At 53.0% G+C, this 21,025-nt stretch overlaps 1 protein-coding gene across 4 annotated transcripts in view; it reads right to left on the bottom strand.

The window, feature by feature from the left end:
* Positions 1-21,025, bottom strand: part of MYH9 (myosin heavy chain 9) — a 71,458-nt gene that overhangs the window by 12,385 nt on the left and 38,048 nt on the right. For 2 of the 4 annotated variants that reach the window (XM_030815632.1, XM_030815635.1), the window contains exons 13-27: positions 19,002-19,175; positions 16,911-17,084; positions 14,151-14,265; positions 13,678-13,740; positions 11,275-11,468; positions 10,793-10,914; positions 9,883-9,952; positions 8,829-8,989; positions 7,240-7,348; positions 6,200-6,331; positions 5,515-5,721; positions 4,789-4,926; positions 3,591-3,714; positions 1,552-1,723; positions 224-436 (exon numbers count right to left, since the gene is read on the bottom strand). In XM_030815632.1, the coding sequence (XP_030671492.1) occupies positions 224-436; positions 1,552-1,723; positions 3,591-3,714; positions 4,789-4,926; positions 5,515-5,721; positions 6,200-6,331; positions 7,240-7,348; positions 8,829-8,989; positions 9,883-9,952; positions 10,793-10,914; positions 11,275-11,468; positions 13,678-13,740; positions 14,151-14,265; positions 16,911-17,084; positions 19,002-19,175 (2,168 nt within the window). The remainder of the gene's footprint in view (positions 1-223; positions 437-1,551; positions 1,724-3,590; positions 3,715-4,788; positions 4,927-5,514; positions 5,722-6,199; positions 6,332-7,239; positions 7,349-8,828; positions 8,990-9,882; positions 9,953-10,792; positions 10,915-11,274; positions 11,469-13,677; positions 13,741-14,150; positions 14,266-16,910; positions 17,085-19,001; positions 19,176-21,025) is intronic. The other 2 variants (XM_030815633.1, XM_030815634.1) reach the window with 2 other exon arrangements.

Below are 21,025 nucleotides of genomic sequence, written 5' to 3'. Positions count from 1 at the left end.
CAGCTTTAAAGCCCAGCCTTGCCTCACCCCCAACTTTGAGCCAGGTTCTTCAACAGGCTTTCTACTCTGTAGAGAGAAACCTCTGAGGAACCAGCAGCTTCCATGTCTGCTGGTGCATAACATGGCCACGGTGTGTGTGTGCAGAGGCCCGGGGTCCATGTCTCCAAGCCAAGGCCCCCCTGGCTGCCCTCCCCATCCCCAGGGACTTGGTCCCAGGGCACACCTGAGCTCCTGCTGGGCAGCTGTGGAATCCAGCGTGTCCTCCAACTCTGTTTTCAGCGCCTCTAGCTCTTCCCCAAGGTCCCGTTTCTGCTTCTCAGCTTTATTCCTGGAAGCACGCTCAGACTCCAGGTCTTCCTGGAGTTCAGAGATCTGAGACTCCAGCTCCCGGATCTTCTTGAGGGCCATGTTCTTCTGGGCAGCTTCCTCTTCCACTCTGCCAAAGCGACCAGCAACATCAATATAAGGACAGTTTCACCTCCAAGGAGCAGAGTTTGCAGGACAGGCCTGAGAGAGGTGCAGCAGCCAAAGCTGCCTCCTGTGGTCACAATCATGGCACTTAGGATTGGATGCTCAGCAGAAACAACATCTGAGGCAACCAGATTGAAGGGCAACACCCCTCTGAGAACTAGAAAACGTCATAGAGGAATCGTTTCAATTTCCAAAGTAAGATTCACTGCTTCAAATATTTTTAAAAGTCAAATGATTTGTTAAATGGGAAGAAAAGGAAATAAAATGCTACACCACAGGATGACTGCAACTCAGTAAAAATACAAATGTGCTACGGACTTTAGATGGTTATGACGGGTCAACGTAGGCTCACCAACTAGAACAAACACACCACTGCGGTGAGGGGTGTTGACAGCGGGGGAGGCAGCGCGTGAGTGGGGCAGCGGATAGATGGAGAAACTTCTGCTGACTCTTGCTGTGAATCTAAAAACCACTCTAAAAAATAAAGCCTTTTTTTTTTTTAAACAGAGTCTCACTCTGTCACCCAGCCTGGAGTGCAATGGCACAATCTTGGCTGACTGCAACCTCTGCTTCCTGGGTTCAAGCGATTCTCCTGCCTCCGCCTCCTAAGTAGCTGGGATTACAGTCGTGTGCCACCACACTGGCAAATTTTTTATATTTTTGGTAGGGATGGGGGTTTCACCATGTTGGCCAGGCTGGTCTCGAACTCCTGATCTCAAGCTTGGCCTCCCAAAGTGCTGGGATCACAGACGTGAGCCACCGTGCCCGGCCAAGTCTTTTTTTTTTTTTTTTTTTTTTTTTTTTTTTTAAGTGTGCCTATAGCAAGAAATTAGGAAAGGACTATTGTAGGTGGGTGATAGAGCCGTGGATGACTTTTTTTCAAATTACAAACAAAAGACAATGAGGCCCCTCACCGTGCCCTGAGTGCACAAGAACTGTTTTGCTATGAAATAATGGCTCTTCTAAGACAACAGTGGAAAGAATGCTCACAGCTCACTGGTGCAGAGAACCAGGGCCAGCAGCAAGCAGGAAGGGCTGGCCCAGGCCATCTGGCCTCGGGCGGGCAGGCGGGGTCCTCACCTGGCCAGGGCGGCCTGGAGCTCCTCCTCTTTCTTGGCCAGCTGCATCTTGAGCTCCGCGATCTGCGCCTGGAGCTCGGCGATCTGGTCGCTGAGGTCCGTGGAGTCTCCCTCCAGCTTCCGGCGGGTCTTCTCCAGCTCCTGTCGCTGCTTCTCCTCCCTGCGGAGGCGCTCTGCAATGACGGGGGAGCCCACATAGCCCTCAGTGCCATGGGTTCTGTCTCCATGTCAATTACTTATACAAAATACTGAGTACTTGTTATGAAACGTGTGTCAGGCTTAAAGCATCACAAATACACAGACACTCACACCCAACTCCTGGATGCAGGAAGAGGACATCACCGCAAACTGCCAGCCCGTGGCGTGTCTCTCTCCAACTCACCCCTTGTCCTTCCCTGCCAGGAATTAAGTACTCTCCTAAAGCTGGTGTTCGTAATTCCCTTGGTTCCCTTGAAGGCCATACCATGTCTGTATTTCTAAAAAACATGTTCAATTGTGTGTGAATCTGAACTTATATAATGGAACTGCCTTGTGTGAATTCCACAGTTGGAATCGCATGGTCAGGGCTCGACATCTAGCTTTATAACCCTGTGATGTCACTTGGGAAAGCTACTTTCTATACCTCGTCTGAATAATAAGCAAAAGGAGACGGCCTACTTCATTAGGATGTTGTGAGGCGCCAATGAGTTACTATCTTAAAAAGCACCTAGAACAGTGCCTGCCTCGTGATGGTATTCCCTGCCGTGCCTTTGCCACCCCATCTCATGATCTTGAGATGTGGCCCGTGAAGTTTCACTGGAATAGATGTGTAAGGACATTTGTCTAGGATTCCATTATGAGAATACACCACAACTTATTTATGTACCCGTCCTGCAGCTGGCAGGCAGCTGGCAGGCATGCGGCTGTGTTCATCTGATCAATGCTGCTGCAAGCATCCTGCTCACTCTCAGTGCACACAGCTGAGTGATGGATGGAACGGCCAGGTCACCTCACTAGGACTGCCGGATCGTTCTCTAACGCCGTCTACCAGTTTGCAGTCCCAGCAGCAGCATGTGTGTGCTCTGACCGCTCCGTGTCTCTGTTAGCGCTTATTAGTGTCAACCTTTCATGTCTGTCCATCTGGTGGGTGCCACCCCTAGACCTCCTGGATGACCAAGTCTTCTGGGCTCCTCCCAGGTGAGGGAGGGTGTCTGTGAGGGAAGAGATCTCTCTGTGTCCAGACCTCTCTTCTGCTGGACCTGACTCACCTCATCCCCTGCAGATGTGAGGGGGCCGGACAAGACTGTGAAACTAAGCTGGGGATAATCCTCCCGGCGGTCAGGTTTTGGTCTCCCTCCCCTGCGTATGAGCTCAGAGTTCCCAGAGTAGTCAGGGTTCCCCTGTTCCCCCAGCTGTCCACTCCTCTCAAGGGGCAGGGCCGGGGGTCCTCAGACAGCCACGGACCTGTGCTTCTACCCCAGCACCCCCTCCCTGCCACAGATCCCGAGAGCACACAGAGGCAAGGCAGGATTTGTCACCCTGCCCCAAGTCAAGCAATGAGCTTCCGCAGTATTCGTCTAGGACTTTACGGTACATATGTGTTCACATGTATTTAATGAAATTTTCACAGACACCCTAGCACTGTGTCCCCTTTTTAGGTAAAACTAAAGCTCATGGAGCTTAAGTCATAGGTGCAAGATGAGCCAGCTAGTCAGTGACAGAGCTAGTGAGTCCTGTGGGTCAAACCCAGGGCCACCTAGGAAGTCTCAGAAGCTTCCAAAACCCATGGCACACAACAGAGCAACGCCAAAGCTCTCTAAACATGCTTCATGCAGGGGGGCATCTAGCCACAGAGCAACAGGGGCCTGGAGGCTCAGGTTCCCCCAGGCACCAGACACAGCTCCCCTCGACCTGGTGACCTCAGGTCTAAAGGGCAGCAGCCAGCGCTGTAGTGTAGCCCAGGCTCACCCATGAGCTGAGGAGGCCTTGGTGTTCCGGTCAGACAGGCCGGCCCCTGCCCGCCAGCCCCTGCCCATCACCTCCTGCCTGTCACCCCCTCACCTTCCAAGTCGGTGATCATTGCCTCATGCTTGTTCTTGAGCTTGGCAAGGCTCTTAGATTTCTCCTCCTCTTCCGTGAGGTTGGTGGTGAACTCAGCTATTCTGTCTTCCAGCAGTTTCTTTTCCTGGGGAGAGGGGAGTAGGCCGGCATTTAGTGTTGGTTGAGCACAGAACACTAGCTAGCCTCAAAGCACGACTCGCTCGGAAATTTGGGGCTGAATGGAAAAGGCTTTAGACACTTGATCATGTTCATTAGGATTTTCCTGGATCAAAGGATAATTTTGAAAGGTCACGAATTCCCCTGAAACAGCGAGATATGCTTCCCTAGAACTGAAAAATGTGGGTGCCCAAGCCCTTTCCCTTCCCCTGTGGGCTTGGGTGAGAAAGGATTCCAGGTGACAGCTAGTGTCAGCAGGGACAGATGGCTCCGCTCCTTCAAGAGGCTGCCACACGGTGCTCACCTGCGCCACCAGGCCACCTTCTCCGTGCCCCCCTCTCACCTGCCAGGTGGGCCACGGCCCCTCCCCCTCTTCAGCCCTGTGGTGCCCCAGGCTGCTCTCCTTGCTTTCTGCTCTGTGTGGCCCCCACAACACCCCTGCCCAGGGGCACAGCTCGGCACAAGCGCCTGAGTCCCCTCATCCCAGTCCTGGGTGGGCGTCCTGCCACCTCAGCCTCTGCAGGCTTTGGGGCTCCCATGTTCTGAGGAGCCCCGAGAGGTGGGGAGGCTGCCTTCTCTAACTGGTTCCCCGGCTGCTATCTGCTCCCTGGGCAGACACCGACAGGGACCCAACTCATTCTCAGGAGGAACAGCTGCCACCCGGGGACAGTGGAGGAGGAGTACTCCATATTTCAACACAGAGCCACCAAGGTATCCCCAACCCCGCAGTGACCAACACTTGCAATGCTGCACAGATGGCCACCTTTACACAGGCTCAGGTCTCACGGCTGGCAAAGAAGAGCTTTCCAGAGGGGAACGGACAAACCCTTCCCCAGGACCCCTTCACTTATGATGAAATCCCTCAACTAAGGCCCATGGGACCTCCAGGGAGCACTTGCAGTTAAGCAGAAGCACTCATGCTGCAGGCAGAAGGGACAGGAAACAGCAGCAGCGGGGCTGGAGCCCCGCCCTGCAAGGGTGACCACACTATCCCATCCACGGTGCCCCTGGAGCAGCGGCAGGTGGCAGCCGCGGGCCTCACCTTGGCCAGCTTGCAGTTCTGGTCCTCCAGGATGATCTGCTCTTCCTCCAGCTTTTTCAGCTTCGCCTCAGTGGTCACCTTCTCCAGCTGCAGCTTCTGCCGGGCGCTCTCCTCCTCCTCCAGCTGCTCCTCAAGCTCCTGCCGGGGGCCAGAGACACAGTAAGGACAGCAGGCCCGGGGGCATGGCCAAGATGAAGGCAGCAAGGTCCGAAGGCCAGGTCCAAACGCCAAGGAGAAAATAGCAAGGTCTGTGAGCCCAGGGCCATGGCCGAGGTGGGGACGGCAAGGTCTGCCAGCCCAGGGCCACAGCCGAGGCAGGGCCCAAGCCCCATTTGTAGGATTGCAGATTTCAAACTGGGACACAGGGCCAGAACACCGGTGCAATGTTCTGAAGGGTTTCCTGCAGCAAGCTCCCGCCCATGAAACAGGCAGGACGCAGAGCTGCTGGCCCTGTGCCCCTTCGGCTAGCCAGGGCCAGGGCTAATGGCAGGGAAATCAAACTGGCCTTGATGCTGGCCCAGGCAGTGTTCATGGAGATCTCAGATGCACGTGTCACAAACTACCAGCCCAAAGGGGAACACCTCTCACTGAGTGCCCCAAGCAGACAGCGTGAGGAGCGGCCTCCTCGGACCCTAATTCCATGTTCTCCCAGCTCCTGGGTCCCTGCTCCTCCGCCCCGCCCTGCCCCTCTGGCGCCACCCCTCCCCGGGTGCAGCCGGCAGGAACCTGGATGTTCTGCTGCATCTTCTTCTTCTCCGTCTGCAGGTGCTGGCAGCGCTCCTCCTCCTCCTCCACCCTGGCCTCCAGGTCATGGCAGATCTCTTCTAGTTCCTGCTTCTTGGCAGTCAGGCGGGCCCGGAGCTCCTCAGCCTCGGCACACAGCTCGGTTTCTGCCTGGAGCTGCTCCTGCAGCTGCAATTTCTCTGCCATGAGCTGCAAACAACAAGTGGAAAACACAAGCTCCTTGCAACACCCTCAAGCCACTCCATCCTCAAGGATGGACGCCGTGGCTCAGGATCCCAGAAGGAAAGGAACATGCAGACGAGAGGAGCTTTCATCTGGAGAGCTCTGAAGCTTCCAGGCACCTTCCAGACATCGTGTCCTTGATTTTTCACTACCCCATGAGCTCCAGAGCAAGGTCCCAGGAAATGGGCTCAAGTCATGTGGTAGTGCTGAGGTCTGAACCCAACACTTGTGAACGTTCCATTCTATTAAGTGGCCTCCCTACATCACTTAACACCGAATGGGGTCTGCAGAGAGACTGCTCACTGTTCCTACAGTAATAGGAAACTCAGTTGTAGAAAACTCCTATAGTAATACAAGCTTCCAGCATGCCGTGCCTGCCGATGGCCAACAGGTGGCAGCATCGGGCAGGTCGCGCGACCTGGACAGAGCCTGCGCTGACACCCACCTGAGACTGCAGCGTCTCCATCTCCGTGAGCCTGTTCTCCGCAGCCAGCTGCTTCTCTCGGACCTTCACCAGCTCCTCCTCCTTGGCCATCATCTCCTCCTCCTGCCGGCTCACCTGCAGCAGCGGCTTAACCTGGGAGAGGAGATGGAGGTAGAGACATGCTTGGCTGGAAGATGCCCGCCTCTGCCAACAGGTGTGAGGCCTCTCCCTCACCTCTGGAAACATGAAAGTGAGGGGCAAGAAGACACGCAGTGGTGGGAGCTGCAAGCAGGCACATCCTTCCTGGCGCTCTGTACCACGGGCTTCTGATCTGCTAACTACATTCCAGGGAAACTATCCCTGCATGTGCGTGAAGATGTTCACCTCAGCATTGTTTATAACAGCAAGAAAATGAGGAAGGACCCATCTCTGAAAAAGTACCCAGATAATGATGTGTCCCCTAGGGAACAGCACACTACCTCTAAAAAAATGATACTTATGAAGGAATCATAAATGGAACGTACAAACTATAATACTGTTTATATGAGTCAAACTCAGCTGTGGAAGAATGTACACTGTGTACATAGCTGAGGTTTATAGGCAATGAGAAAAAGAGCCAGAGATTAAACACTAAAATAGCTGCTGCTGTTGGTTTAGGCTAAGGGTTTATGTGTGAATTTTTATTTAATTCTTTAGGCTCTTTGTTAGTTGGTTTTTCGCCATTACCATAAATTATGTATTATACACAAAACCAGCCCGGACAAGTTTAAAAATAAAGAGATTTGTTTTTTTTTTTTTAAAGGCCAGGAAGGTCAGCCTGGGCAAGAAAGTGAGACCTTGTCTCTACTAAACATCAAAAAGGGCCGGGCACAGTGGCTCATGCCTGTCATTCCAGCACTTTGGGAGGCCAAGGTGGGAGGACTGCTGGAGCCCAAGAGTTTGTGACCAACCTGGGCGACAGTGAGACCACACCTCTACAAAAAATACAAACAATTAGCCAGGTATGTATGGTGGTGTGCACCTATAGTCCCAGCTACTCAGGAGGCCCTTCTAGCACGCACCTTGGTGAAAAGCCGCCACCACTGCCAGTTCCGCAGCTTGAGGTAGGCAGCGCAGTTCCGCTGGAGGACCTTCATGGCGGTCAGCTGCTGCTGCCGCTTGGCAAACGCTCTGTGGGGTGAGGAACATGGTCAGCGCGGGGCAGTGGACAGCAGATCCGACCTAACAGTCCTGGCCTTGTCCTCAAGCTTTTCTGGGGGTCTACCCTTGTTTGGGGCACCTCAAGAAAGAAATTCAGGGAAGGGGTCTGGTCTTGGGGTTGAGGTAAGTTTCTCCTACTTACTGGCTGTGTGACTCCATGAGGCACTAATCTTACAGTGGGCGAAGGACCTAGGTCACCAGACTACCCCTCCACTGAGGAGCCCACGGAGGTGAAGGCTCGTGTGAAGTAACCAGAGATCCTACTCAGCGTGGGGACTCGGCATGACCCTTGGTCATTAAGCCGACTGGCCCTGGGTGACTCGGGACTTCAGCTTCCCACCCTTCGTGCTGTTCCCTATCTGAGCTTTTCTTTGGTGGAAGAACGTCAGGAGCTGATGTTCTGTGAAGGTGGGCTGCGGGTGTCAGCTGGAGGGCTTTTGGATAAACAAGCCTCCATCTGTGCAAATGCCACATGCTTGGGCTTCGTCTCCCAGAGCTCGGCCCTCCTGCTAGGACCCTCATCCCCGAGCACAAGGGCACAAGTGTGCAGTGCCCACACCCGCTGTCCTGCAGCAGGGGGGCCGCTCCTGCTAGGACCCTCATCCCCGAGCACAAAGCACATGCATGCCCACCCCTGTCCTGCAGCAGGGGGGCCGCTCCTGCTAGGACCCTCATCCCCGAGCACAAAGGCACAAGTGTGCAGTGCCCACACCCGCTGTCCTGCAGCAGGGGAGCCCTCACTCCCCAGGGGGTCAAGGATGAGTCTGGACTGAGGATGGCCTGCTGCCCTGGAATCACAGGGTTCTTTAGGGACAGGCAGACTCTGGGTGCTATCCCCACAAGGGTCACATGGTGAGGAGTCCTGATAAGCAGGATCTTTCAGGCAGGCAAATCCAAGCAGAGTCGGCCTCTTCCCACCCGTCACTCTAAACCCCAATCAGAAATGCCCAATTCAGCCAGGAACAGTGGCTCACGCCTGTAATCCCAACACTTTGGGAGGCTGAGGTGGGCGGATCACTTGAGGTCAGGAGTTCGAGACCAGCCTGGGCAACATGACGAAACCCCGTCTCTACTAAAAATACAAAAATTAGCCGGGTGTGGTGGCATGCGCCTGTAACCTCAGCTACTAGTGAGGCTGAGGTAGGAGAATCACTTGAACCTGGGAGGTGGAGGTTGCAGTGAGCCGAGAACGCGCCACAGCACTCTAGCCTGGGTGACAGAGTGAGGCTCCGTCACAAAAAAAAAAAAGAAAAAAAAAGAACTGCCCGATTCTACTCCTCAAAGGTAGAAATCCAGGAACGGGGGTAGGAAGAGCCACGTGGGCCTCCCTGACAGGCATGTGACTGGCTGCAGTGGGGTGTCCTAGACCACGGCCTGCTAAGTGCTCTTTGGCAACAGAAGGGCGTGGCAATGCCTGGCGTGTGGGGCAGGAGTATCTCCCGGGACTCACTTCCTGGCCAGGTAGCCCCTGCAGCAGGCCTGGAACCCTATGATGACGTCGGTGATCTTCAGGTCCCGCTCCTCCTCCAGGTGGGCCAGCACACCGGCGCGGAAGAAGACTTTGCTCTGGCCAATGCGGTACAGGTTGCTGTCGAGCTCCAGGGCTTTTATCTAGGTGGGAGGAGTAGGCCGTTTACCTGGCCAGCAACTGGCCACGGCTCCGTGAAAGGGTGGCCCAGGCACAGCTGGAGGTGTGCCCTTCACCCTTCTTCCCACTGGCTGACGAGCATCTGGAGAGCAGAAAGCCATCTCCTCTCCCTCCTTCTTCCTGTTCCCCATCTCCCCGTCACCAAATGCAGGCTTTGCACATAGTAGGTGTTGAATTTTTCCTTCTCCTTTCCTCCCACCAACTCCCTACTCTGCAGCCAAAGCTTTCTGATTCTTTAGAAAGAATGTGAAGTAAAACGAGGCCAAAGGTAGCGGCTGCTAACCTGGACACGCCAGAAACAACAGGATGCTGGGAAGGGGAAAAAAGGAGCAGGGTGGGATTTAGCCCTGGCTTGGCACTGAGTCACCGCAGGGCCTTCATTCAACCGGAACTCAGAGCATGCGCACGGCCCGTCCAGCACTGCGCTGGGGCTGGGAGTGGGGAGGGAGGGAGGAGAAGCCCAGGTCACGGAGCACCAGGCCTGCTGCCCTGGCTGTGAGCTGCCCTGGCTCTGAGCTGCCCTGCTCACCACACTGGACGTGGAGTCAGACCCGTGAGCAAGAAAGCAAGAGAATGTCCCCCAAACCAAAGAGGCCATCATCTTACATCAGAGCCCGGCCACGGCTACAGTTCTCGTCTCCTCCACACCACCCTGGTGCCAAACACCATCCCTGGCTATCTGAGGACGAGGGGCTGCTGCAAAGGGCGCCCGGCAGAGTCAAATGCGGAGCATCAGAAGGGACACAGCCTGGGCATCCACCGACCACTGATACAGCAAGGCGGGCCCTGGCCATGCGGGCACTCCCCAGACAAGGGGCTGCCCATCCAGAGAGGCAGGGACAGCAGCTCAACTCACCATGAGCACGCACGCCTGCTTCCCGTCCATGAAGCCCTTGGGAATGGAGTTTGGAGTCAGGATCTCATATCTGAGGAAGGAAAGAGAAGCCTGGTCATTTTACCCATTGCCTCGATTCCACATGCCTGGAATATAAGCGAGAAATTAACATCATTTCTACAATGCAACAGACACAGAATTCTTTACACAAACTCTCCTAAGGAAAGAAGACACAGGCAAATCCCACCCCACTCTTTTCTTCAGCTGAATGAGACAAGGAAGGCTTGGTGTTTTCCGGAAAGTGAATGGAAACTCGTGTAGGACCATTTCAATCACTCAAGGGCGTGCTTCAGGTTGGACTCACTAACTGCTAATTGCCTGGGATCCTCATCTCTCACCCAGGGACAGCCATGTTCACACAGCTTCCCTGGGACGCTGCAGGGAGCTGCTAATAAACAAAGATGGCCCAAGAAATAAACGGCTGCATCCCGACAGCAACTGACACTCAGCACAGTCATTAGAGAAATAGGAAGGCATCACCGTCTTCGCACACAGCAACACACGGCCATGTTTTATGACTTTCATTTCCACAAAGTTCCTGTAATACCCCAGGTCTCTGGCTGATTCTTCTACATTTCTTTTCCTAGCTCCTCTAACTGTAGCAAATAGCACCAGGGTCGGCAGTTGCTAGGAACAAAAGTCAACGGGATGATGATGACCTGCATTTCGGTATTAAAATGGGGAAGTCTCCTTTCCTGCCAAGGGTGGAAAAGAGAAGGAGGTGGGGAAAAGCTGGCCAGACTCAGTTCTACATGGATGGAGGATGTCGCTGCCGCATGACAGGACCCTGCCAGGGAGCAGCAGCCCACCTCTGGGACTCACTGCATGCACAGCCGGGCCCAGGAGAAGCGGGCTCCGGGCCCTGGCTCACCTCTGCCGAAACTCCTGGAAGACCACCCTGTTGGGGAAGCCCTGGCGGCAGATGCGGATGCCCTCGAGAACGCCGTTGCAGCGCAGCTGGTCCAGCACGAGATGCGGGTCCAGCTTGCCGGCCTGGGGAAGAAAGCACACGCATGCAGTCTCACTTCTGTGCCTAGAACAGTCGGAGAAAGGTCGGGGAACCCCTATGAACCTGACAGGGCAAGAGCCTAAGGCAGGGGGTCAATGCAGCCCACAGGTTTGGACAATAAAGTCAAAGGATCCAGGTCTGGGAGGGGCCAATGTCACCAAGAGGAAGTGCGGGCTGTGAATGTAGCATATCTCCTAAGCGAGCCAAGGCCCACCCTGCAGAGAAACGACTGAGGGCTCTGTGCATGCTGAGGGGCTGGAGGGGTGCTTTTGCTGGGAAGAAAGACGGGCTGAGCACCCCACACCACGGTGCCCTGCCCGGGCCACCCCACCAGGCAGCCGCACCTTCTTCTCGTGGTTGGGGATGATGCAACGGACGAAGTTGGGGTTGGTGTTCCTCAGCGTAGCCATCAGCTTGGCCAGCTGCTCCTTGTAAAGCTGCCCCACAGTTCGGAACATGCCCTTCCGCGTCTTGAAGGCCCCAGGCAGTGCCGTCTCTGACATGCCGGCCACCTGGTCCAGGCCAACGATACGGTCCACTGTGGAGACCACAGAGAACACGTGAGTGCCCACGCCAGTTGCAGCCGGGTGGGCGGGGGCAGCACGTAGGAGAGAGAGACAGGCACACGTCGGACAGAAAAAGAGGAGACAGAATGAAACAACAGGACCCTTTCCAATTGGAGCCTACACTGGGTGCTAAGGTCATTCCCAAACACAGAGGGAAGCCAAGGGGGCTGCAAAGGCACTGGGCTTGTCTCTCGGGGAGCCATGCGTCTGCCACGGCCACCTCACCTTCCTATCACCTACCTTCAGCCACTCTCGAAGCTCTTATTTCCAAAAAGACTCAATGAAGCTAGTCATGTATTTTGGAATAGTGAGAATTCTACTAGCCTGGCTCTGAGGAGGGGTGTGAAAACCTGGCTTACGAAATTCTGCTGTCCTATGGTCACAGTTAGAAAAAAAAAAAAAAAAAAATCAGTATCTTCAGTTCTCACTGACCCTGTCGTAAGAGCACCAGGCTGGGAGTCAGGAGGCGGAGCTTGGAGCCACCTTGTCACCGTCTGCAGAACCCGGCAGGGTCCCCTCTATATCTACGCAGACATCTCAGGAAGAGAGAGCTCCAAAGAACTGCTCTTGATCAAAAATACTCCAAAGTTTAGGGATCTTTTCATGTCCTTGTATTTCATTTTGTCTCCTGGTGCATGGGTCTTTCTCATGTAAACCGACCCTCAAGGGAAGCAGCCCCTAGCACTGGAACTCACACCCAGCAGCAATTAAACCAATTGCATCCTCCAAGGTAAAAAACAAACAAGCCAAATCAAAGTGGCCAGCGATTTGAGATCAGTTTAAGCAAGAGCTAACGTTAAATGTGAAGCCTTACATTACTGGATATAAAAGTGAAGAATACTGACGAAGCCCGTTTCGTATTCCTTCACGGCCAGATTACTATTATTTACTTGAAGACAGCAAAAAGGATGCTTGCTTAAGACAGAAGCCAGGAGTGTGGATGCAGCCTACAAACCAGTCAATTAAAATGGGAGGTGGCTGGGAGTGGTGGCCTGTGCCTGTAATCCCAGCACTTTGGGAGGCTGAGGCAGGTGGATCACCTGAAGTCAGGAGTTCGAGACCAGCCTGACCAACATGGTGAAACCCCATCTCTACTAAAAATACAAAAGTTAGCTGGGCGTGGTGGCGGGCGCCTGTAATCCTAGCTACTTGGGAGGCTGAGGCAGGAGAATCACTTGAACCCGGGAGGCGGAGGTTGCAGTGAGCCGAGATTGCACCATGGCACTCCAGCCTGGGTGACAAGAACAAAACTCCATCTCAAAAAAAAAAAAAAAAAGGGAGTCATCTTTGACCTTACGTACCCACCACAGGGCCAATATTCCTGGCTACCACAGGTTTCCTGGGCATGGCAACTTGCAAAAGCCACTCAGGTTGTCCAGGGAAATGTTAATGTGGCCTCACCATAACTGGCCCTTTTAGCTGAGTGTGTCCTGGCCCCACCCCCATGGAGCAGACCTTGCCGAGCAACTGTTGAATGAACACACAGATGCCACTTCAGCTTTCAGGTGCACAGACACAAGCAGTGTGCATACCTGAACCTCATGCTAAGACACTCGCAGCCATTCAAGCAGTTTAAGACACTGTCTTTAGGGATGAAGCTCTAAGGAGGATACAAATTTTTAAACAACTTTTGCTGTTTTAAGATTTTTTTTTTTTTTTTTTTGAGGCAGGGTCTCACCCTATCACCCAGGCTGGAGTACAGTGGTGCGATCACAGCTCACTGCAGCCTTGACCTCCTGTGCTCAAGTGATCCTCCCGCCTCAGCGTCCCGAGCAGCTGGGACTACAGGCATGCACCATCACACCCAGCTGATTTTTTTTTTTTTATTTTTTTGTAGAGATGAGGGTCTCCCTATGTTGCCCAGAATGGTCTCAAACTCCTGGACTCAAGCAATCCTCCCGCCTCAGTCTCCCAAAGCGCTGGGATTACAGTGTTTTAAGATTTGAATGTGACGTCTCCAAATTCCAGACACAGCCCCTCATTTGCCCAGTTTGCTACTACAGGCCGGCAATAGGTACAGTGCGGGGAGCCTGCCCAGGAGCCCAGGGGCAGATCAGGGAACTGGGGTGTAAGCAGGCAGGAAAAGCCAAGGCGGGGGCGAGAAAAACTAGGCAGAAGCGTTTCTTGCACAGCTCTGGACGCACCACACACACAAGAGACACCACTCGGGCGGCCAGTCACCTGGTTCTAGGTGGAGAATAGGAAAGCGATGATAGAAATAGGCTCTCTGAGTGCTCTGCATCTCTGCAACAGAGAGGTTAAAGCAAAACCCAGGCAAAGGAAAAGGAGAAACCAACAGAAAGAATTAAAAAGAACCACTCAAAGCAACCAGCCTACCAAGGAGTAGAGGCGGGAATGCGACATGGCGCGGGGCTGGCAGCCTAGGCTGCAAGGCTCAGGGCCGCCTTTGACTTTCCCACACGCGGAAAGCGCTCCGCCCAGGAGGACCCAGCCACGGTGTGTGCTCGAGGGCCGTGGCCTCCTGTTTCGGTCCGAGGAGCCCTCTCTCATGGGAGCTACAGAGGGTGGAGACCACCTGGCCTATGTCAGGGGGACATGTGTACCCCTTGTTTGGCGGCCCGGCCCACTGTGGAGGTGGGAGGATGACCAGCCGCAGCCAAGAGGAGGCAGGGGGCGAAGGGCAAAGGGCGTACCATCCTTCCACAGCTCCGACACAAACTTGTCAGACGACTGGTGGAGCAGCGTGGCGATGTTGTCATTCAGGGGGTCCATGTTCTTCATCAGCCACTCATCAGCTTTGTAATCCACCTGCCAGGGTCAGAGAGGCTGGAGTCACAAGTTGCGCTGGGGACATGCGTGCTCACAGGCTCTCTGGAGCCCAGGCTAACCGTGTGTGTGGAAGTCAGAAAACGTGAAGACCCTTTGACCCAGCATTTCCACCCCTAAGAAGGAAGTGATGAGGATAAGGGGTGCAAGGCATCAAGACGTTCTCTGCGGCATCTCGTGCAGAGCCAGAGCCTCAAAGCAAGGTATGGCCAACAACAGGAGCCTGGCTCTAGACATGGCGTGGTGGCCACACAGTACCGTGCTGGGTTTCAGCTTTTTTTTTTAATTTTTAGGTAATATGAACAAAGGAAAAACAATCCTGGAAGGACAACAAAATGTTACTATTTATTTTTAGTCATAAGACAAGTAATTTTTGTTTTTTCTTTGGCTTTTTAGAATGTTCACATTTTCTCTGAGTATGTGTCAGTTTTATCTTTTTGGAAATATATTCTGTTTTTAAATATATTTTTTTAATTGGGCAGCCTCCTAAACCAGAGGGTTCAGAGAGACTCCTAGAAATAGATTCATTTTTCCTTATTTTAAATAGAGATAGGGGCTGGGCATGGTGGCTCACACCTGTAATCCCAGCACTTCAGGAGGCCGAGGTGGGTGGATCACAGGAGTTCAAGACCAGCCTGGCCAACATGGCGAAACCCCATCTCCACTAAAAATACAAAAATTAGCCGGGTATGGTGGCACGTGCCTGTAATCCTAGCTACTAGGGGGGCTGAGGAAGGAGGATCGCTTGAACCTGGGAGACGGAGGTTACAGTGAGCCAAGATTGTGCCACTGCATTCCAGCCTGGGCAATAGAACGAGACTCTGTCTCAAAAAAAAAAAAAAAAAAAAAAAAAAAAAAAAGAGAGATAGGGTCTCACTATGTTGCCCAGGCTGGTCTCAAACTTCTGGGCTCAAACTGTCTTCTTGCCTTGGCCTCCCCAAGTGTTGGGATTACAGGCATGAGCCCCGTGCTCTGCTAAAATATATACTTAACAAAACAAGTAATACACCATGACATCTTCATTGCAAAAGGTCCCAGAACAATACCCAGAGAGCAGCAGGGACCTGGGCCTCCCTCTTCCCAACACAAACTGCAGCCCACAGGTGCTCCCCTCAGTATGCAGGCGAATGTGCGCTGCTGCAGCCCAGGGGTGCTCCCCTCAGTATGCAGGCAGATGCATGCTGCTGTTTATCATGAGGTAGGTGATGCCAGTTTCCTTTCCCCAGGCTCAGACCCTCCCACCCAGGCCAACATGCTTGTCCTTTTAGCGCACAGCACAGCCCATGGAAAGACGCACCATAGCTGATGCCATCATGCAGGCCCCTTGGTGGGCTCTAGGGTGTTCCTAATTATTCAGCATTACAAATAATCCCACAGCAAAAGCCCTCCTGGAAGCTTCTGCACCAATGACTGTGTGCGTTTCCCAAAGGTGAGAGTGGAAAAGGAGGCTCAGGAAACATTCGCTGGTTAATGGTGTAAATCGCTTTTTTGGCTTTATTATTTTTTTCACTGGTAGTTTAAGACAGTTGCTTCCGCAGCCCCAGGAACCAGCCAAGCTAAGTAGAAGAGGCCGGCAGTGGGGAGCCGTGTGCTAGAACCGGGCCTGGACTCCCTGTGGCTTGGGAACAGACCTGTGAAAGCTCCCACATCTCCTCGCCAGTCACCACCAACTAGTCACCACCAGCAAGATGGCACAGCCCCTGCCTAATCACAGCAATTAACTGTTAGGGTCTTTGTGCAAGAAGCACACAATATGCTGAGAAAAACCAGCTTTTGTCTAAGCATGCACCTCTATGGACTAAGTTGGGTCTAAGCCCCAGTCACATGCAGACTGGGAAGATGTCTGCTGGGTAAGTGTTGAGGGCAGGTCCACCACTGACTGACTGCGGCAGACTTGGCAACAGCAGCTGTCACCCACAGCAGTGGCAATTCCCCACCTCCCCCCTCCGCAAACTGGGACATGTTTGGCGATGTCTGGAGACATTTGGGTTGTCACAACCAAGGACAGTGCTCCTAACTCTAGTGGGTAGCAGCCAGGGATGCTGCTAAACATCCTAGTATGCACAGGAGGGTCCCACAATAAAGAATGACCCAGCCAGCAATACCAGGAATGCCAAGGTTGAGGAGCCCTGCCCTGGAGCACTGATCCGTGCCACGGCTGGGCCTCAAGAGCTCATTTAATCCACGTAATCCTGTATGGTGGGTGGTCATTCTCATTTTCCAGATGAGGAAACCAAGGATCAGAGAGGTTAAGTAACTGACCCGAAGTCAAACAGCTTATGAGTGGCAGAGCTCTATTCAAACTCTGAGCCCATGCCTTTAGCCAAATCTCTGCACCTGGCAGACAGGTCCAATAATAATGCATGACAGCATGACGACAACCAGCCTGGGCACCGCGGTGGAGTGTCGCAGGCTTCTAACAGCACGGACCAGGTGAAGGGGCTCTGCAAGCTGTGTAAATGCTGATGCTGTCACCGGCCACATTACTGGGTGAGTCACTGTGCAAGAAATGTACTCAGGTCACACCCCTGCGTCCCCAGGAGCTGCCCAGCTCCTGGTCCTAGACAGCCTTGACTCCACCTCTTCTGCGAAGGTCTGGCCAGCACCTCCCCGTGAGTGCTCCTCACCTTGCCAGCGTAGTGGATAATGCAGAAATCAGCTTTGTCCTTCAGCTGCTTGGGCTTCTGGAACTTGGGGTGGGTGCCCTGCTCCTGCATCACCTTCTCCACAAAGCTCTTGTCAGTGGCTTTGGGGAACCAGCACTCCTCGTCCAGCAGGGCCAGGATGCCCGGGGGGCCTGCCTGGAGGAAGCGCAGCATCAGCACAGGTGAGCGCACACTGGGAGGGGCACCCCACCCTTCAAGAAGCCAAAGCCCGGACATCAGAATCCCCTGAATCCCACAGAGGGTGGGCGACGCGCTCCCCAGGAGGAGCAAAGCACTCAGTTGAAGATTTCTAGTTTATAAAGAAACCTCTGGGGCCCAGGCTGTGGCTGACACCTTTACCCAAGGATCCATCATGGTGGTTCTCCATCATTAGTGAAACCCCCAGTGGGTTTGATGAAAAGTGCAGATCCACTGACCTGCGGGGCCAGAGTTTGACTTCACGGTGTACTGGGGTCTGCCCAGGAGGCTGCCCTCAACAAGTACCCTGTGATCCTGCCACAGGAGATACCACCCCACATGCTTTGCGTCTGCACGTCTATGATGAGATGGAGTACGCAGGAGGAGCCCCTTGAGGAACAGTCCCCAGGGACCCAGCAGCCTTCCACACACTGAGTTTACAAGACAAGAAAGCAGATTCGGACACTGCAGAGAGGCTGTCTGACAAAACTTGAAGCCCGGTGGGTTCTTATTAGTTGGAAAATTCAACTAATTAAAGAAAAAAGCTCATTACAAAAGTAAATTTTTGGCCAGGCGTGGTGGCTCACGCCTGTAATCCCAGCACTTTGGGAGGCCGAGGTGGGCGGATCATCTAAGGTCAGGAGCTTGAGACCAGCCTGGCCAACATAGTGAAACCCTGTCTCTACTAATAATACAAAAATAAGCCTGTAATCCCAGACACTCAGGAGGCTGAGGCAGGAGAATCGCTGGAACCAGGGAGGCAGAGGTTGCAGTGAGCTGAGATCAAGCCATTGCACTCCAGCCTGGGCGACAAGAGCAAAACTCCGTCTCAAAAAAAAAAGGAAATTTTTTCAAACTAAAAAAAACTTTGTCCTAGGCCTTCTGATTAATTAACCATAATCAAAAGAAAACCCAGAGACAGGCCAGGCATGGTGGCTCACTCCTGTAATTCCAGCACTTTGGGAGGCTGAGGCAGGCGAATCACGAGGTCCCGAGATCGAGACCACAGTGAAACCCCACCTCCACTAAAAATACAAAAAAATTATCTGGGCGTAGTGGCAGGCGCCTGTAGTCCCAGCTACTCGGGAGGCTGAGGCAGGAGAATGGCGTGAACCCGGAAGGCGGAGCTTGCAGTGAGCTGAGATCAGGCCACTGCACTCCAGCCTGGGTGACAGCGAGACTCCGTCTCAAAAAAAAAAAAAAAAAAAAGAAAACCCGGAGACAGAAACAGCTCAGGCTTCATTACAGATCACAACCCCAACAAGCCTAAAACACAAACAGGCGACCCAACCTCCACCTCGCAAGAGGTTTAAGTATGAACTCATTAGAAAAGGTTCCTCTTTTCCATCTTCACACAGCTAATGCTGGCAACAAAAGCACTGCTGCTTGCTGGTTTTATGGAGGGATGAGCTGAGCTTTGGTACGTGTACACCTGGGCAGAGCACTCAATGCCCAGGGTCTGCACCGTTCCATGCTACAGTGAAAGCAGCCCGCGGTAGGGCCTTACTACATCCATGCATGGCTGTTTCTTTAAGACAAAGAAATGCTTATCGAGCCCAGCCTTCAGGAGGATGCTGGGTGGTCTTCTGGGACTGAAAACAGGATGCTAGGGCCTCAGCCACATCCACACCTGGTCCGGCAGCTGGGAGAAGCCCAGCCCACAGCTGCAGCCCAGAGCATCTCCTCTAATGGAGGCACCCACCCAGGCCTCCCAGGCACCGGATCTCAGCCTCAGGGCTTTGTCCTCCAGGTGGCACCAAAAGGAAGGGGAGTTAAGACATCTCCACAACCAACACAGAGCTGAGGTGAGGAGCGGGTGACCCGGAAGGGAAAAGCCAGAGGCAGGTGTGAGGTCAAAGTGCGCCTGGCACTCACTGGCTTCTCAATGAGGTCGATGCAGGGCTGCAGGTCGAGGCCAAAGTCGATGAAGTTCCACTCGATGCCCTCGCGCTGGTACTCCTCCTGCTCCAGGATGAACATGGTGTGGTTGAAGAGTTGCTGCAGCTTCTCATTGGTGTAATTGATGCAGAGCTGCTCAAAGGAGTTCAGCTGCAAGGAGAGAAAACAGTGTTAGAGATATGCCAACCCTGCACTAAGAGGCCCAGACACCCCTTGAGAAGCAGGGCGGGGTAGGGATACAGGAAGTGCCTCCTTGGGCACCTCCATGCCGCTGCCTTTAGAGCCCGGATGCTCCTGGCCTTCCCTTTATCCACCCAGCAGTGGGTAACATTTACTCTTTGGAGCCGGGGACCGTGGGCAGTCTGGTAAAGCCTTTTCAGAATAGTGCTTTAAACTGCATCCAATAGATTACAAAGAAAGTAGTTATGTTGAAATATAATCATCAAAATATTGTGATCGAGTAATACATTATGCTTCCTTGTTTTTTATTTTTATTTTTTATTTTTTGAGACAGAGTCTCATTCTGTCACCCAGGCTGGAATACAATGGTGCAATCTCAGCTCATCGCAGCCTCTGCCTCCCAGGCTCAAGTGATCCTCCCAGCTTAGCCTCCCTAGTAGCTGGGACCCCAGGCACACACTACCGTGCATGGCTAATATTCTTATTTTTTGTAGAAATGAGGTTTCACCATGTTGCTCGGGCTGGTCTTGAACCCCTGAGCTCAAGCAATTCTTCTGCCTCAGCCTCTCGAAGTGCTGGGACTACAGGCGTAAGCCACTGCACCAGGCCTTTCTATTTTTTTATTGAAGAGATGGGGCCTTGCTTTGTTGCCCAGGCTGGTCTTGAACTCCTGACTTCAAATGATTCTCTTGCCTCAGCCTTCCAAAGTGCTGCGATTACAGGCGTGAGCCACCGCACCCGGCCTCTGTGCTTCCTTATTAACGAGAACTAGCCATGGGCTTATAACTTCCAAAATTTTGAGGTAGCGATGGAAAAATGACACTACCAGATCTCTGCAACAACCGGAATGTGACACGAAAACATCTGATTTCTATTGGTGACAGATCACAAGTACCGCTAATACAACTGTGGTTTGTATAGTTTGTTCAGTTTGCAACTGGAAAAAATACATGATTTCAATGAGAGGTTAGTAAAAAATAAAGATGTAATTTTCTCATCCCAGCTCATGGCTCCTCTCAAACCTCCCATGGACTCCAGGTTAAGAACCTCTAATCTACTATAAGTATTGGTTTCCCTGCTAGACCTCAAAGTCGTCATGGGCAAGGGAGATGTCTTATCCCGATGCTCAGGGAATATTTGCTGGAAGAATAAACAGGAAGCATCTGCCCAGGAAGCCTCCAAGAATGTGACCTAAAAGGTCCCATCCTCCCAGGCTGGACAACATAGAGAAACTCCATCCGTACAAAAAAATACAAAAATTAGCCAGGTGTCATGCCACATGCCTGTAGTACCAGCTACTCGGGAAGCTGAGGTGGGAGAACGGCTTATGCCCGGGAGGTCGCAGCTGCGGGGAGCCATGTTCACACCACTGCACTCCAGCATGGGTGACAGAGCAAGACCCTGCCTCAAAAAAAAATAAACAAAAGGTCTCATTTTCTCCAGCATTTCTAGTTGAAAATGAGCACTTCTGTTTAGCTTAAAACACATCTAACGGAGCCTGGGCCACACCGTGAGGCCCCATCTCTACAAAAAATTTAAAAATTAGCTGGGAGTGGTGTGTGTGCCTATAGTTCCAGCTACTAGGGGGCTGAGGTGGGAGGATTGGTTAAGCCCAGGAGGTAAAGGCTGCAGTGAGCTATGACTGCACCTCTGTACCCTAGCCTGAGTGACAGGGCAAGACCCTGACTTTTTTTTTTTTTTTTGAGACAGAGTTTCACGCTTGTTGCCCAGGCTGGAGTGCAATGGCGCAATCTTGGCTCACTGCAACCTCCGCCTCCTGGGTTCAAGCGGTTCTCCTGCCTCAGCCTCCCGAATAGCTG

Source organism: Nomascus leucogenys, chromosome 7b (genome assembly GCF_006542625.1).
Source record: "Nomascus leucogenys isolate Asia chromosome 7b, Asia_NLE_v1, whole genome shotgun sequence".
Taxonomy (NCBI): Eukaryota; Metazoa; Chordata; class Mammalia; order Primates; family Hylobatidae; genus Nomascus; species Nomascus leucogenys.
Note: the sequence above shows the minus strand (reverse complement) of the source record. Positions and strands in the feature narration are given on the sequence as shown.